General features: G+C 49.5%; 1 protein-coding gene across 1 annotated transcript in view; it reads right to left on the bottom strand.

Annotated features, from left to right (window-relative positions):
• The window catches only part of LOC142577789 (uncharacterized), a 74826-nt gene that overhangs the window by 39484 nt on the left and 18364 nt on the right, over window positions 1-16978 (bottom strand). Inside the window, exons 10-11 of the mRNA XM_075687240.1 lie at window positions 16696-16918; window positions 15824-15964 (exon numbers count right to left, since the gene is read on the bottom strand). Of these exons, the coding sequence (XP_075543355.1) occupies window positions 15824-15964; window positions 16696-16918 (364 nt within the window). The remainder of the gene's footprint in view (window positions 1-15823; window positions 15965-16695; window positions 16919-16978) is intronic.

Here is a 16978-nt window from a genome sequence, read left to right as displayed (position 1 = left end):
GCTGCTGCTGCTGCTGCTGCTGCTGCTGCTGCTGCTGCTGCTGCTGCTGCTGCTGCTGCTGCTGCTGCTGCTGCTGCTGCTGCTGCTGCTGCTGCTGCTGCTGCTGCTGCTGCTGCTGCTGCTGCTGCTGCTGCTGCTGCTGCTGCTGCTGCTGCTGCTGCTGCTGCTGCTGCTGCTGCTGCTGCTGCTGCTGCTGCTGCTGCTGCTGCTGCTGCTGCTGCTGCTGCTGCTGCTGCTGCTGCTGCTGCTGCTGCTGCTGCTGCTGCTGCTGCTGCTGCTGCTGCTGCTGCTGCTGCTGCTGCTGCTGCTGCTGCTGCTGCTGCTGCTGCTGCTGCTGCTGCTGCTGCTGCTGCTGCTGCTGCTGCTGCTGCTGCTGCTGCTGCTGCTGCTGCTGCTGCTGCTGCTGCTGCTGCTGCTGCTGCTGCTGCTGCTGCTGCTGCTGCTGCTGCTGCTGCTGCTGCTGCTGCTGCTGCTGCTGCTGCTGCTGCTGCTGCTGCTGCTGCTGCTGCTGCTGCTGCTGCTGCTGCTGCTGCTGCTGCTGCTGCTGCTGCTGCTGCTGCTGCTGCTGCTGCTGCTGCTGCTGCTGCTGCTGCTGCTGCTGCTGCTGCTGCTGCTGCTGCTGCTGCTGCTGCTGCTGCTGCTGCTGCTGCTGCTGCTGCTGCTGCTGCTGCTGCTGCTGCTGCTGCTGCTGCTGCTGCTGCTGCTGCTGCTGCTGCTGCTGCTGCTGCTGCTGCTGCTGCTGCTGCTGCTGCTGCTGCTGCTGCTGCTGCTGCTGCTGCTGCTGCTGCTGCTGCTGCTGCTGCTGCTGCTGCTGCTGCTGCTGCTGCTGCTGCTGCTGCTGCTGCTGCTGCTGCTGCTGCTGCTGCTGCTGCTGCTGCTGCTGCTGCTGCTGCTGCTGCTGCTGCTGCTGCTGCTGCTGCTGCTGCTGCTGCTGCTGCTGCTGCTGCTGCTGCTGCTGCTGCTGCTGCTGCTGCTGCTGCTGCTGCTGCTGCTGCTGCTGCTGCTGCTGCTGCTGCTGCTGCTGCTGCTGCTGCTGCTGCTGCTGCTGCTGCTGCTGCTGCTGCTGCTGCTGCTGCTGCTGCTGCTGCTGCTGCTGCTGCTGCTGCTGCTGCTGCTGCTGCTGCTGCTGCTGCTGCTGCTGCTGCTGCTGCTGCTGCTGCTGCTGCTGCTGCTGCTGCTGCTGCTGCTGCTGCTGCTGCTGCTGCTGCTGCTGCTGCTGCTGCTGCTGCTGCTGCTGCTGCTGCTGCTGCTGCTGCTGCTGCTGCTGCTGCTGCTGCTGCTGCTGCTGCTGCTGCTGCTGCTGCTGCTGCTGCTGCTGCTGCTGCTGCTGCTGCTGCTGCTGCTGCTGCTGCTGCTGCTGCTGCTGCTGCTGCTGCTGCTGCTGCTGCTGCTGCTGCTGCTGCTGCTGCTGCTGCTGCTGCTGCTGCTGCTGCTGCTGCTGCTGCTGCTGCTGCTGCTGCTGCTGCTGCTGCTGCTGCTGCTGCTGCTGCTGCTGCTGCTGCTGCTGCTGCTGCTGCTGCTGCTGCTGCTGCTGCTGCTGCTGCTGCTGCTGCTGCTGCTGCTGCTGCTGCTGCTGCTGCTGCTGCTGCTGCTGCTGCTGCTGCTGCTGCTGCTGCTGCTGCTGCTGCTGCTGCTGCTGCTGCTGCTGCTGCTGCTGCTGCTGCTGCTGCTGCTGCTGCTGCTGCTGCTGCTGCTGCTGCTGCTGCTGCTGCTGCTGCTGCTGCTGCTGCTGCTGCTGCTGCTGCTGCTGCTGCTGCTGCTGCTGCTGCTGCTGCTGCTGCTGCTGCTGCTGCTGCTGCTGCTGCTGCTGCTGCTGCTGCTGCTGCTGCTGCTGCTGCTGCTGCTGCTGCTGCTGCTGCTGCTGCTGCTGCTGCTGCTGCTGCTGCTGCTGCTGCTGCTGCTGCTGCTGCTGCTGCTGCTGCTGCTGCTGCTGCTGCTGCTGCTGCTGCTGCTGCTGCTGCTGCTGCTGCTGCTGCTGCTGCTGCTGCTGCTGCTGCTGCTGCTGCTGCTGCTGCTGCTGCTGCTGCTGCTGCTGCTGCTGCTGCTGCTGCTGCTGCTGCTGCTGCTGCTGCTGCTGCTGATGATGATGATGATGATGATGATGATGATGATGATGATGATGATGATTTTGGAGTCGAGAGCGCTGGCCACGAAGCTATCGCGCAACTGTTCTACGCCCAAGTGTAACTGGCCATTTCGTGAAATCAGCGGTTCGTCTGAAGCCGCCAAGCTAGCGAACGAGGAAAGCGCCTGGGCCTCTGTGCTGGCTCCGGTTTGTCTGCAAATTTCGTCTGCACAGTTAATTAGCGCTATGGGCAACGACAATGCAGAAATTTCAGGATACAAATTGTTAAGCGTCATTTACACTTTTTAAACGAACATTCTGAACACAAACTCTGACACGCATATGCCTGAAATTTCGCTGCTCAAGTGTTTGCTGTTAATGGATAGGCAAAAATTTATTAAGAAATAACCCCGCTTACTATTCAAGAATACGTTAGCATGCATTGGTAGGTGGTTATTTGGGGCACTATATTGCACTCTGTTATGGGGGGTGCTCCCCCTTACCACCGTGCCTTACCCGCACGGGGAATCTAAACGGTACTTCGAGTGCCACTTCCTCAAGCAACGCGTTGCGAACCCCGCGCAGCGCCTATAGTTGCCACGAGGGAAGAATGCAAGAACGCTAACGCTCCCTTTACCACCGTGCCCGATGCGGTACTGAACGGTACCACCCTGCCAGCGGTATACTATCCTAGAGTACGGTTAGGCGCGGGCTTTACGTTGAAAGCGATCTGCTTTGGGGGCAGCCTATAAAAGGGCTGAGGGCTCGCAGCTTTGCGAGCGCTGTGTTCTCACCGCTCAGTTTGCGACTAAGATCACTTCGCTGGCGGCGGCTGCTGCCGCGATTTCTCCCACCAGCGTTTTGACAGCGAGTGTCCGCGGTCATCGAGTGTGCAGTGTTCACGTTTGCCTGTGCGCGCCAACTTTATGCTGGGTAATTTAGGTAGTAAGCGAGTGTTTCCCATGGGGTCTTCTAGTCTGGCGGCTGCGGCGTATGGCGCGGCAGCACAAGCCCTGCCTTGAATACGATCTGCCATACGAACAGTGTAGGCGCCTAGGCGCACCGAGGGCAGATAGCGTCGTGTGCCCCATTGCGCCCATTCGCTCGCGCGTCACCCGCGTTCACGAAGGTAAACGTATTGCACGGAAATAAAGTGTTCGGCAATTAGTGCAAGGCTTTCCGCTCCATACAGACTCATAGAGCAGCAGCGTCAGCGCATAAATTTCGGAGGACAGAACAAGCAATACTGTAGTAGATGGAAGATTATAGCAACAAATTTAAAGATCAGAAATTTATTCATCCTAAATTGGAATAACCCATCTATTTCTTGGCCAATCTCCAGGAGCCACATACGTGATAGGAAAAAGAAAACATTTTCCTGAAGAGCTGGTGGTATGTTTGCATGCAATTGTTCTTTGTCGTATTCGTGAGAACAGCGTATGCACCACAAAGAAGGATAACATGACAATGATGATGATAAGCTTAAAATGTGGCACATGCCCACTTTAGAGGATGCGTCACGAGAGAAGGTAGTTGGTGAAAAACAAGGTAAAAAAAAATTGACAACGTCAATGCGAAAAAAGTTATGTCGTAGCACGGTTGTTCACAGGATTGCACAGTTGCTCGCGAGATCCACATCCGCCAACTAGAATGAACGTCATGGGGCGCGGCGAAGTCTGGCTGCACTGTGCAGCATGGCGGATGCACGGAGGTGTCCGCGTCCCTGCTACCGCTGTATTTGATTATTATCTTGCAGTGTGATTTCGGTCTACGCTGTTTTGTTCAAGGAAAGCGAGTGGTTGATGCCGAGAACGTCATTTTAGTCGGTATACGAGAGGTGGATGGTCAGGCTGTGTGTGCAAAGACTACGGAGTGACGGGGGAAACCGTAAGAGATTCTGATGAAAAGCACGGATGTGTTCGGGGACCCATTGTTCGTGGATGCAAAATACTCGTGGATTGGTGGGTTGTCAGAAAAAGGCAGGCATGTTGTTACTATTTTGATTCACTGTTAAAGCGCAAATTTATAGTCCGGCGTTCCGAGCATGTGAGGCAGCGGCCGGCGAAGTCGGATACGTCATGCCGGCGACGCTAGGATTGCCGAAAGTTTCCTACCTGTGCAGTTCGGTGCCTACAGCAGCGAGCTGATCAGCTCTATCAGTTGTTGCCGCTGTACATATGCATAAGCGAGCGCTTTTTTTCGTTTGCACGCTATCTTCAGTCTAGAGAGTGAGCTAATCTGAAACCGAGCCTTTCATCATATTGGGAGACCTATATATCGGTATGCGCGACTTGGCTACAGTGGCGAAGCTTTTCGCTACTTTTACGTTCCGAAAGCTTCTGTCAGCTTATTATATTCAAGATACGCGCAAGGTGACTGCTACTTCGATTAACCGTGCCACTTGCCATAGGTTTCCTATTGTCTCTCTCGTAGAGAACAGAAACGAGAAAAAAGAAACAGTAGGATCTGTTTACAATAAAAACGCGCAATTTTAAACTTTGTGTACGTTTGGATTGTGGTTCATGGCCTGATCCTAAATTACTACATCCCGCTCCCTCCGTATCACCGCTTATAGATGGCTGTTGTGTACGCTTACAAAACAAAATAATCTAGTTATGCGCATATTAACGTTAACTCACCTCTTGCACGAATGTAAAATAGGTTTGCATGTTTCCCTATAGTTGAAGTATCCTGCATTTTAACTGGCCAAAACTGCGTTCGCCTCTGAACTGCCCTTTTCCTTCAGACGCTGATATTGAGATACTATCGCTTTGATAATTACACAATTTGAAATGGGCGCCTACTAATTTGTACTAATTCACCGCTTAGCGCGTCCATGTCGCAGTGAAGTCGTACTGCTTTGCCACACCATGGTTATTGTTCATGCTGGCGCGTACGTGTAGTGCTTAAACAGAATGATTTAGCGACGTTACTCTAGAGCACCTGAAACTCCGGTTTTCGCGGCTACGCAATGACCCCACGTAGTGCACCGCATGTCTCGGATATAACAGCCTCGTTCAAGGAAATCAGTTGCAGCTTTGGAGGGCAGCTCTTAGGCGCCCGTTCCGGCGGCGAGCGTCGGTGTCCCTCGGCGTAACCGAGCAAACGAGCACAGCGAAAGGTGAAAGCGAACGTAGAGCGCAGCGCGGATAAAAGACTCGAGGTGGAAAGCGGAGAAGAGGGTGCAGCGGAACCATGAGGCGGAAAGAGGAGGAGAGTATGGCGAAAGCATGAGAGAAAAAGCGTAGTGCGGCGACGATGGTTATGAGATGGCGCCAGAGTAGCGTACTTCGTCTGGGACGTCTACCGGCGGCTGCAGCTGCTGCGCATCGTGCCCACGCGTCACCCACGCGCTGGCTTTCGCGATCGCCAGGTTAGCGAGGCAGTTCGCTCCGTTCGCAACGAGCAGCACGAGACAGATTGTCCGCACTAGCCAATATATCGCGAAATGAAAACACGTATAGTGCAGCGCTCAAATGTTGCATTAGGCAGTATTATAATCGTCGGTGGGTGTCTTACCTCTGAGTTGAATAATTCCCAGTCTTCAAATCGACTTATTGAGCCTTAAAGCAAGAAGCATTTAACACAGCAACTGCCTTATCACATTCGGCCTAAATATGTATTTACGCAAACAGTAAATTTAAAAAGTGGTGTGAGGAACTTCGAATTTGAAGGTCGTCTTAAATGTCACGTTGCCGATGCGTCGGGCAAGTCGGAAGGTTCGGCCGATACGTAGGCGCTCAGGCGTTCTCCTACTGAACGACGGAAAAAGAAAAACTTGACTATTTTACACAAGTTCTCGAAACTTGCTACACTGACCACAACGACACCTCACCTTGATAAAACAGAAAAGATACAAAAATAAACATAATGCACCTAGATCATCTGAATCAAATATATTCCAATAGTAGAATGTTGAAGAACCTCGAATAAGAAAAAGTCACCATAAACCTCCCGAAAGCTGCAAGCAGAAAGGCTCCATAAAGTCCCCATATATCTTCACTAAATAAATCTAGCCTACTTAGACATGAGGAGTTTAAAAGTCTGTCTATGGCACCTAGTTTGAATTCCACAAAATGCATTACAGTGTCATAAAGAAAGGATGTTAGGTACACCAGAAAGATGAACTTAATAATGCAAATAATTCTTGTCGACTTCTACCCACTTTTATGTAACGACTACCTTGCGGGTGCCTGGCCTCAGGCCATTTAATTTATTTATTTATGAAGGCAAGAGCCTTAAGGGGCTCGTTGCAATGGCTCATACCCTAAAAAAGCGGCGTCTAGCTGAGGGGCTCAAACGATATCGTCAAGTCGAGTGATACAAAAAAATATTCGGCAAGTGGTACACAAAATATTATCAGAAATGGCTCATACCCGAAAAAAATAACATAATCTGGAATGGCTTATATTTTGTAAGCAAGCAAAGATGCGAGTATATGTGAAATGGCTGAATATGAAACAAGAAACGAAAGAAACAAAGAACGAAAGAAGGGATGAAAGAAAGAACGAAAGAAAGATGTGAAAAAGACGGAAACAAAGAGAGAATGACAGAAAGAACGAAATAAGCTTTAGAATGTGCATTAGGTGCCCGCATGTGTCGTTGAGAAGATCGACCTACAGCATAATACATTTACTTCACGCTGCAGCTCGTTATGTCTTGCAAGAAGTCTGACCTCTACGATAACTAAATGCATTACCATATGTGCAGTAGGCTATATGTGCACTCGCTAAACAAACGCGACCAAGAACAAGTCGATGCCATCATCAGAGGCGCGTACAAAACGGCCCTGGGTCTCCCTGTCACCACCTCAAACGAGAAGTTAGCGGCCCTCGGGATCCACAACACCTTCGCTGTCAGACGCGGTTATGGCTTCGCAAAAGGCCAGACTACAGAACACGGCGGCGGGCAGAGCCATCCTTCACCGGACCGGAACGGCAACGGAGCTCCGTGCCCTCGATGGGCAACGATCACTCCCGCCAGAGGTCAGAGGCAAGATCAAGGCGAACCCGATACCGAAGCACATGAGTCATGCACTCCATGAAGGACGACGCAAGGCTCGCGTCGACAGACAGCGCCGACAATTCAAGGGTGATCCGTACGGAACGTACGTGGACGTGGCGGCGTACCCTGTGGGGGCCTCTTCGCGGTAGCCGCCATGAACGGGAGAGACAACTCCTTGACCCTCGCGGCCTCCGTAAGGGCAGAGACCCCAGCTGCGGCTGAGACCATAGCCGCGGCGCTGGTAATAAAGCAAGAAGACAGGGTAGGCAGGGAAGTCCATGTCGTTACCGACTCGCAACAGGCCTGCCGTAACTTTACGAACGGACGAACACCGCTGCTGGCGGCTCAGATTCTAGGCCCGAGGCTGCAAAAATACCATCAAATCACGTGGACGCCGGGTCACGTGGGTCTGGAGGGGAACGAAAGGGCGAACGCCCTAGCTCGAGCGCTAATCAACCGAGCGGGGCAAGACCAATCGTCTCATCAATCCCCACCCTTTACCTTCATGCCCCTGCCATCCAATTACTGCGACCGACTCGAGATCCAGCGACTCAACCGCAGGATTTATCCTCCGCCTCACAAAAAGCTCAGCACTGAAGATTCCGTAGCTCTCCGACTTATACAGACCAACACATTTCCAAACCTACACAGCTACAGTAAAATGTTCCCACATACATATCGCGGCATCTGCCCCTGGTGCGGCGACACACGCCCTACACTCTTTCACATCTCGTGGGGGTGCGAGGGCAAACCTGAACACTTAAAGACTCCTAGCACGTCATTTGAGCGGTGGGAAGTACAGCTGACCGGCGATACCCTGGCGGGACAAGAAGCTCTCGTCCAGCAAGTACGTCGAGCAGCCATGGCCAGTGGAGTCCTGGAATGAGGACACCACCCACTCGACCTCAAGAGCGACCACCTCGATGGTCCGAATAAATGTTTTTTTTTCTCTCTCTCTCTCTCTATCTATCTATCTATCTATCTATCTATCTATCTATCTATCTATCTATCTATCTATCTATCTATCTATCTGTCTGTCTGTCTGTCTGTCTGTCTGTCTGTCTGTCTGTCTGTCTGTCTGTCTGTCTGTCTGTCTGTCTTGTCTTGTCTTGTCTTGTCTGCTCTTGTCTAATGTAATCCATTCTAATCTACAAGGTTTCTGCAGCCTTTGAAATAAAGGCGTGAGCAGGAGTGGACGAGACCATGTCGCTCTGAAAAAAACAATATAGCACACTGTGATATTACAGACTGAATATTGTACACCATAAAATGCTCCAAACAAACAATCGGCAACACTATTGTGAAATTCAGTAGACAATTAAAATTGAGGCATATATGACATACATAGAAAGACGGGCTAATGTTAAATTAAAAAAAGATAGATACAACGATCAAAAACATTACAAAACTTTCAGCTGCGATAAAAATGAAGGTACGTTTGCTGCACCCACAACATACCCAGGGAGACCATTCCATTCGCGCACAATTCGCGGGAGAAAAGAACCCTTGTAGGCGTTAGTCCTATAAGAAAATTCTTTTCGTTTCTTAGATGGACGCCCCGCGTGGGTCGTAGTGTAACTAATGTTTAACTCTTTCCGTACTGCGCCCATTGTGGCTTGAAATGCCGCTTTCGAGACCTTCCGAGCCGCTCACAGACACACTGCGCTATCGGACTTGAAGGAGGAGAACTATATTTTTGTTTTATAAGCAGTTCGTTGTTTTCCCAAGAAGCGGTAATTTTTGAACGTGCTCCGAATTTTCGTAATCATCCAAGTAGGAAGCAAAAGCAAAGGAAAACCTGGTGCGCTAAACGTAAAGCTATTCCAAACTTTTCTATTCCACTTCTGCAATCAGCCCTCCGCGATTGGTCATAAACGTTTTTGGACCACTCCTACTTCGCCTGTCTGTCATGCGACGTCACGAAAACCGGGATTGCTCCCATTCTGACATGACGTGTACACACTGATGATGCATAATTCACCCGAACAACAGAAAAATAAATAATTTCTGATTCTACGCCTTTTTGCCATTAACCATCCGCCATTGGTAAAAAGGTTTCAGGCTGCATCCACTTCACCTGTCTGTCACTCGACGTCACAAAATCGCGAAAACTCATTGCGTCAAAGTGACGTGTGCGCGTTAAAGATGCATTAATACGCCGAACAAAACTGGATTTTTTTTATGAATAGCCGGAGATTGCGCCGTTCCGAATGAAATAGAAGAAGGCTGCCGCCGATCGCCCACGCACTAGCTACTCGCATCTGTCGGAGAGCATGGTTTTATTTACGTATAACAAAACTTTTTGTGTGGCCGTATAATGTTATCCAGCCCTTTCGGCACGTATATAACATCGCTCTGCGAAGTCTTCTTTGCTGAGGATCGGTTTTAGCGGCATTTTTAATTGTCCGTTAAATGCCGCCGCGATATTAGAGAAGCCATGGCAAGCTAAGTAAGGAAAAGCGGACCAATCGCAGACGCCGGCACCTCCGTCTTCGTCCGGTTATCTTCTTTCAGTGTGCTGGCCCGGCCCCATACAAACCCTTTCCACTTCACGTGCTCATCGCCTCTTGTCAGCCAATCAGAGCGCAAAAACCCCTCGATGTAGGCAATCGTATTCGTTTTGAAAGCAAACAAAAGTGACTTCCTATAAACGAATAGAGCGTTTTGATTGGGCTGTTCAGTCAACGCTGCGGGTCACCACCCGATGCTTGCGTTGGCGGTCACGTAAATTTGACGTCGTGAGATTGGAATAAAAACATGTTGGAACAGTGTTACGTTATAGGGCCCCTGTTCAATAAAAAAAAAATGGTTTTCATAGACAGCGCCTATTAGACGGCAATCCATTTTGTATATCATCATTTTTGTTACATATCTTTTTTTAGTAGATACAAGCGTGTCGTTAGAAACAGTGTTCAATCGTATCCTACAACCTTGAGGCTGGCAATATATATCTTTTTACGACATATATCTCGTTAACAAAACATTTATGCGTGAAAAGTGAATTCATTCTTCTTTTTGTTTATGTATTACATAAAATATTCAGTGCAGTAAATATTTTCAGAAAATAGATCTGGCGTTACCTACAAAGACACATATTTTCCCCATGGTAGGGAAAGAGTTAAGCTAGTGGTTAGGTCGGTGAACCGTCCGCAGCAAGACCTCACTGGGCGATGACGTCATCGCGCGCGCTCGCACCGCTTCACCGTAGCTTTCCCTCGCCGCGCTGTACGGAGGCCGCACATGCATAGATGCGGATCTAAGCCGTGACGTCACCATGGGGGTGTAAAAGCAGCTCCGCTCCGCCGCCGCGCCGACAGAACAGGCGGGTCTCCGACGAAGAGAGAGATGGGGTGACAGAAGAAGAGCGTTAAGATGCGCGGGGTGAAAGCCGCCGCTACTCGCGAACGGATGCGACGGTCCAATTACAAATATCGCGCCCGTGAAGCGGCGGCGAAACGTCAGCGAGTTGCAGAAGATTCGGAGTTGCCTGCTCGCGTTACCCAGCGAAAGCGTGCGGGCAACGAGACGCGTCGACAGAACGATCCGGGCCTGCGAGTCGGGGAGAACTTTCAGCGGCAAGGTCGGTAATTCATGGGAGATGCAGGTGAAAGAAATTACTGAAAAATAACAATGTACATACTTTAATGACCGAGTGTCCATTGCCCTTTATGGGGCTAACGACGACACCACGCAGAAAACTTGACCAAAACTCGAGGCATAACTACGCAGAAGAGTTGGCCGAGTCTCCAAGCATGACCACGCATCAACTTAGCCGAACAAGGAATAAACTAGGTGGGACAGCCAGCTTCGCTGTTTGCGCAGTCTTCGCTCCACTAGTGCGGAGCTGCCCGAAATTTTTTGCCTGTGTAGGCACTAGACTCCATGCCCAGCTTATCAAGATAGAGAAGGTACATATATTTTATTCTTTCGCGATATCGTCGTAATTTTAAGGATTCCAAGTTCTCTGTCCTAAGCAGAGCAGTGGCTGAAGTCTGGCGATTACGCAAGCCAAATAAAACGAGTAGATTTTTTCGGTAGGCTTTCAAGTTTATTAATATTTTTCCCAGTGAACGGATGCCAAACCATGAAGGCGTATTCTAAGACCAGAATATTTTATGTTCTATAATCCAATAATCTTCATGGTGAAATTTCTAGCGCGCCATAAATTTCACTATGAATACTTAGCAACTCGCCCAACTGCCAGTTCTGCGCCAATAATCTTATATTTCTTGTCTTGACTGGCGTATCCTGAGGTACGCAAGCTTCATCGTGGCTTCCTTTTCAAGTGATGTGGTCATTCCACCGGAGGTGCACTGTAATTTTATGTCGAGGTATTCATAGTTACACAGCCGTAAGACAATAACCAATAATAGAATACGGGTATATCGGCGCCTTCTTTTTTTTTTTTACATTGTCACGTAAACGTCGTTTTTTGTTTGTTTTGTTTTTTGTTGTTGTTGAGTAGAACTTGTTGCTGGGCGACTTGGTTGAGATCTAATGAATACATCGTTGCGCCAACAGGAAAATAAAAACTTAGGAAGACAAGTAGGAAACAATATCTCTTGTGCTGAGAGAGAGAGAGAGAGAGACAACTTTATTTATCCCATCTTAAAGGGAAAGGGGCTGCGGTAAGAAGGCGAGGGAGGTTATCCTACTCGCGGTAGGCCTCCTCTACCACCTCAGCCCACCTCAGGATAGCGTCCTGAAATTCGGGGTCGTAGCTGCGCATGGAAGCCTCCCACAGCTCCCTACTACTTAAAACTGTACAAAGATTAGGGGGAGGGGAGTGGTTCTTGCATTGCCACATAATGTGATTAAGGTCCGCTCTGCTAGCCGGACAAAACTTGCAGGCTGAAGTAGGGAATATTGCCGGATAAATTTTGTGACGTAAGGCAGGAGATAGAAAAGTGCGAGTCTGTAGTTTACGCCATAGAACCTCGTGTACGCGTGACGACTGAATCATTAAAGGAGGGAGGGTTAGGCGACCTAGGCGGTAATGCCCGCAAATGTCGTGGTAAGTAAGTAATCTGTCTTTGGAGGTGAATGCTGGAGGGAGATTATTGGCGTCTGAACCATCCCCTAGTCTAGCCTGTGCTCGGTTCGTGAAAGGTCGAGCACTTAGGTGGGCCGCTTCATTGCCGATTAGGCCTGCGTGAGCAGGTGTCCAGATTAAACTCAGAAGTTGGGCGGCTGGCGGATTGTGAGATAGAATGGCTAGGACTGGTCCTGCAAACCCTACCCGCTCCGAAGTTGTGTATGGCAGTTTTGGAGTCACTTACTATGACAGAGTAATTTGGTATTGTTGCAGCGAGTGCAACGTCGGCCTCCTCTGCCTCCTCCGAGGAAGAGGCTATAATGGATGCTCCCGTCGCAATACTGCCATTGGAGTCAACGACTGATATGGCGAATTTGTGTCCATACGGATACTCTGTGTCATCGACATAGAGCACGTCTTTGTAGTTAAATATCTTATTCTGCAGGGCTTTAGCTCGTTGTTGCCTTCTATGTTCGTGATGAACAGGGTGCATATTCTTAGGGAGAGGAGGGATATGAAAGTACTCATGTATCGAGTGGGGAATATTGAATTTCTCATTGGTCATGGGTGCTGGGGCAATACTTAGGGAGTTTAGGATGTGCCTACCGGTGTGGGTGTTCGATAAGCGCTGGTATTGAGCGGTCAGGTGGGCTTCTGAGAGCTCACTAAAAGTATTCAAGGTACCTGTCGCCAAAAGTCTCTCAGTAGAAGGTCTGCTTGGCACTCCAAGGGCAGATTTGTAAGAGTCTGCGTATCAGTGAATTAACTTTATCTTCCTCGGCCCTAGTTAAGTGGAGATAGGGAAGGGAGAATGTGATTTTACTGACAGAAAACGCCTGTACCAGTCTTAGCAATTCTGCCTTGCGGAGACCTCCGTGCTTATTGTAAACCTTTCCTATTAGCCGTGTGGTGTGACCTACGCTGGCAGTAACCGTTTGAAGTGTATACGTATTGAGTCGGTTAGATTGAATGTGCATGCCAAGTACACGGATTTTGTCTACTACGGGAACTTGCTTCCCCTTAATGTTAATCTGAATGTTCGGCGTAACGCGTTTATTTGCGGATAGAAGTAACAGCTCAGATTTGGTGGGCGAGCACTCGAGGTTCATGAACCCGGCTCTCGTAGCCACTGCATCTGCAGCCTCTTGTAAGGTATCTTGAATGTAGCCATGCAAGCCACCCTTAATCCATAGGGTAATGTCGTCTGCATATAAAGAATATTGGGGATCCGGTATTTTTGCTAGCTTCGCAGCAATAGACCTCGTAGCTAGGTTAAATAGAAATGGCGAGAGCACAGATCCCTGAGGAGTGCCAGAGCTACCTACGGTGTTTGGGCGCGAAGTTTGATCATTGAGACTTATGACGGCTGTCCGATTGGTGAGAAATTCGCGGTTGTAGTCATGCATTTTTCTACCACAGTTAATAACATTCAATTCACGTAAGATAGATCCATGATCTATGTTGTTGAATGCACCGCGAAGGTCTAGTCCTAAGATGGCTTGGGTGTCTTTACTAAACGTAGGAGTGAGAAGGTCATGCTTGTGCCTTAGCATGGCATCCTGGCAAGAAAGCGACTGGCCAAAGCCAATCATCTCTGGCGGGAATAACTGATTGTCTTCCGCGTATTTATTGAAGCGATTAAGCATGACATGTTCGAGCGTTTTGCCCAAGCATGACGTGAGGGAAATAGGTCTAAGATTAGCTATGTCAGAGGCTTTATTGGATTTGGGAATAAAGATTAGATTAGCGGTTTTCCATGAGCTCGAAAGAGAGCTGTTATCGAAGCAATGATTATAGTATTCTGTGAGGGCAGAGATTGATTTGTCGTCCAGATTTCGGAGTAATTCATTATTTACATTATCTATACCGGGAGCAGATGTAGTTTTAAGGGAAGCTAAGGCATGTCGAACTTCTGCCTCCGTTATTGGGGCGTCGAGAAGTTCAGTAACCTCGCCTTTATAATCTGAATTCTCATGAGTTGTGGTAGGAGGGAGGTGTAATCGTGCAAGCTCCTGAAAAAGATGGGGAATATTATCCTTGTGTTTGTGCAATAATTGAGTGATGTAGTGACTGTGTTGCGCGCGCGAGATTGAGGGATCAAGCAAATGTCTCAGCAGTTGCCAAGTCTTTTTACTACTGAGATTACCATCTATGCTCTCACATACTTGGCCCCGTTGATTAAATAGTTGGGTCGCATATGCTTGAATGTCCTCGTCAAGTCTAGCTACATGGATGCGAAGCCTGCGGTTATGGCGGCGTCTTTTCCACCGCTTTAACAGTGATTCCTTCCCTTGCCACATGTGTAATAGTTTGGCATCAGTTCTTTGAAAAGGAGCATCAGGTGGCATAGTTGTAGTATGATTGTCAACGTCCGTTTCGAGTTGACTAATCCATTGCTGTAGATCAAGTATGGAATTGGAAGCATTATTTGCGCGAGTTTTCCGAAATTTGTCCCAATCCGTAAGTTTGGGACGCAGAGTGTGAAAGGGCTTGTGAGAGAAAGTAACAGAAATCTTTATAACGTAGTCATCGCTAGCAAAATTGATTTGAAGGTTTTCCCATTTAGTTAAGTTAACCCGAGAGGTGAGGGTGAGATCTGGTGATGTATCTATGGAGACACTATTTCCTAAGCGAGTGGGTGTGCCGAAGTCATTGTGGAGGGTGAGTTGATGATCCTGAATGTGGGTCCATAAAGCTCGTCCTTTAGGTGTGGAAGTAGTATGACCCCATAGTTGATTTGGAGAGTTAAAATCGCCAACAATGAGGAGCGGGTTTCTCCGAGCTTCCTGTTTAGCACGAGCAAAAACGGTAGTAAAACGTTAGTGTTTAGAGCTGGGACTGCTGTAAACGTTAAGGATGCAAATAGGAGCCGACCTGGTCTTTTTGGGAAGTATTTCTACGAATTCGTGATCAATGTCGATACTCTCGAAATGGGAGCAAGTAACAGTCAAATGCTTTTGTGCTAGGATCGCAGTATTGGGATGTTCGCATCTCTTGCATTGGAATGTGTTGTATCCGGGGAATTTAACGTAACCATTCGTTTCTTGTAAAGCAATGACTGTGGGCGGCTGTGAGAGATTGGCTATGTATTGCTGCAGACTGGCCTTCTTTTTCGAAAAGCCCCTACAATTCCACTGCCACACAACTAGGTTGGAGCGCTTAGGGGATGGCGGCCATGCAGTCGATCGAGTCTTTAAATAATTTGATTGAATCGCTCACCAATTTGGGTAAGTCGCGCGTCATCCTGGTTAAATTTAGCATTTATATGGGCACAAGCTACGAACGTTAGTAGTGAGGGACTCAAGCTTGGCTTCTACGGCATCCATGCGTTCTTCAAGGGCCTCAAAGCGATTGTTAGAGTTTCTAATGTGTGCGGTGAGTTTACGACTTAGCTTATCGTGTTCCTCCCAAGTATCTCTCGCATCATTAATAGATTTGCGCTTGGTGGCTCTTATGGTAGTGGGAGGAGCAGAAGTGTCCATGGTTAGAGTTTGATCGCCATTCTCACTGACAGGGGGAGGAGTTACAGTGGGTTGTTCATCAGTAGAGGGTTGAGATCGAGTGATAGTAGTCGTACATGAAGAAGGGGTTTGGAGGTCTAGAATTTGTTTACGCAGAAGACGATTTTCTTCCTGAAACTGCTGTAGGAGGGCATAGATTGGGGCATCAGGTTGCTTAGGTTTAGGTAAGCTATGGGAAGCTACCGATGCCCAGCTTACCTGAGGAAAGCTTGATTTGTTGTTAGATGGAGCAGCGGATAGGAGAGGCCAATCTTCGTCTTGTTTTTGCTTAGGAAGAGGTCCCTGCTTCTTGGGCGAAGGAGAAGACGTGGTCTTGGATTGAGGAGGAGTCTTGTCAGCCTTGGGGAGTGAGATTATGGGCTTATATCGTAGTGCGCACTGAATGGATCCAGTCTCATGACTTCCACTACATAGTACACACTTGGGAATGCACAAATGATCAGTCGGAGGATTCACAGTTCCGCATTTATGGCAAGTATCCTCAGTATGCGTAGGGCACACGTCCGGTCGATGTCCAGCTTTCCAACAGCGGGTGCAGGCCTCCATTCTTTCTCGGAAAGGCTTGCACTGGAGCATCGCCATTTCATATTTGACCCAAAAAGGAACTTTCGTTCCCAAGAAAGTCACGAGGACTGCATCGGAAGTTTTTCCCATTCGTCTGGCTTCTAAAAAGTGCATTTGTGGGTTGGACTCACGAAGCATGGGTAGAATGTCTTTTTCATAGATAACTTCTCCCAGGCATACTCTGTCGATGTAGATAATGCCTTTGCACGTCTATGAGTTTGGAACGCTGTAGGAGGTGACTTCGTGCTCTTGGCCGTCAGCCGTGAGCGACTTGATGGCGAGATATTTTTTCAAGCGATCGCAGCTTTCCGTGCTGAGGGTAACTGTGTTGGTGGTGGGGTTGATGGTAACGATGTCTTGGCGCAGCTCCGAAGTGGCTGGAAAGCAGGCTGCCGTAGAGAGAATCTTGGTGAGTTGGAAGTGGCAGTACCGGGAGGCGTCGAAGTTTCCGCGAATGCAAAAAAAATAGCCTTGTATGAGCCTTCGGGTAACTTGGTAGGCCTCACTTTGTTATTCCTTGAGATCATCTGTTTCCATACAGCAGCCTTGACCGTCGCAGCGATGGCGTCCTTGCGGAGTGAGTCTTGATATGCGGCGTCGTATATGTGCGTTTGTCGCCACTTGAGGATCTCCTCCAGGGCAAGATCTTCCCCTTCTACTACCTCAACCGGGTTCATGACGCCCGCACGAGGCGTGTCAATGCCTACGGCATCGGAGAGCCACCAGGCTCTCGTAGGCGAGGAACCACAAGAGTCACAATAACAAGCGTTCTAAAGCACAGACCTTTTC

Source organism: Dermacentor variabilis, chromosome 4 (assembly GCF_050947875.1).
Source record: "Dermacentor variabilis isolate Ectoservices chromosome 4, ASM5094787v1, whole genome shotgun sequence".
Classification (NCBI taxonomy): domain Eukaryota; kingdom Metazoa; phylum Arthropoda; class Arachnida; order Ixodida; family Ixodidae; genus Dermacentor; species Dermacentor variabilis.
The sequence above is the reverse complement of the archived record's forward strand: the minus strand, read 5'-3'. Positions and strand labels throughout refer to the sequence as shown.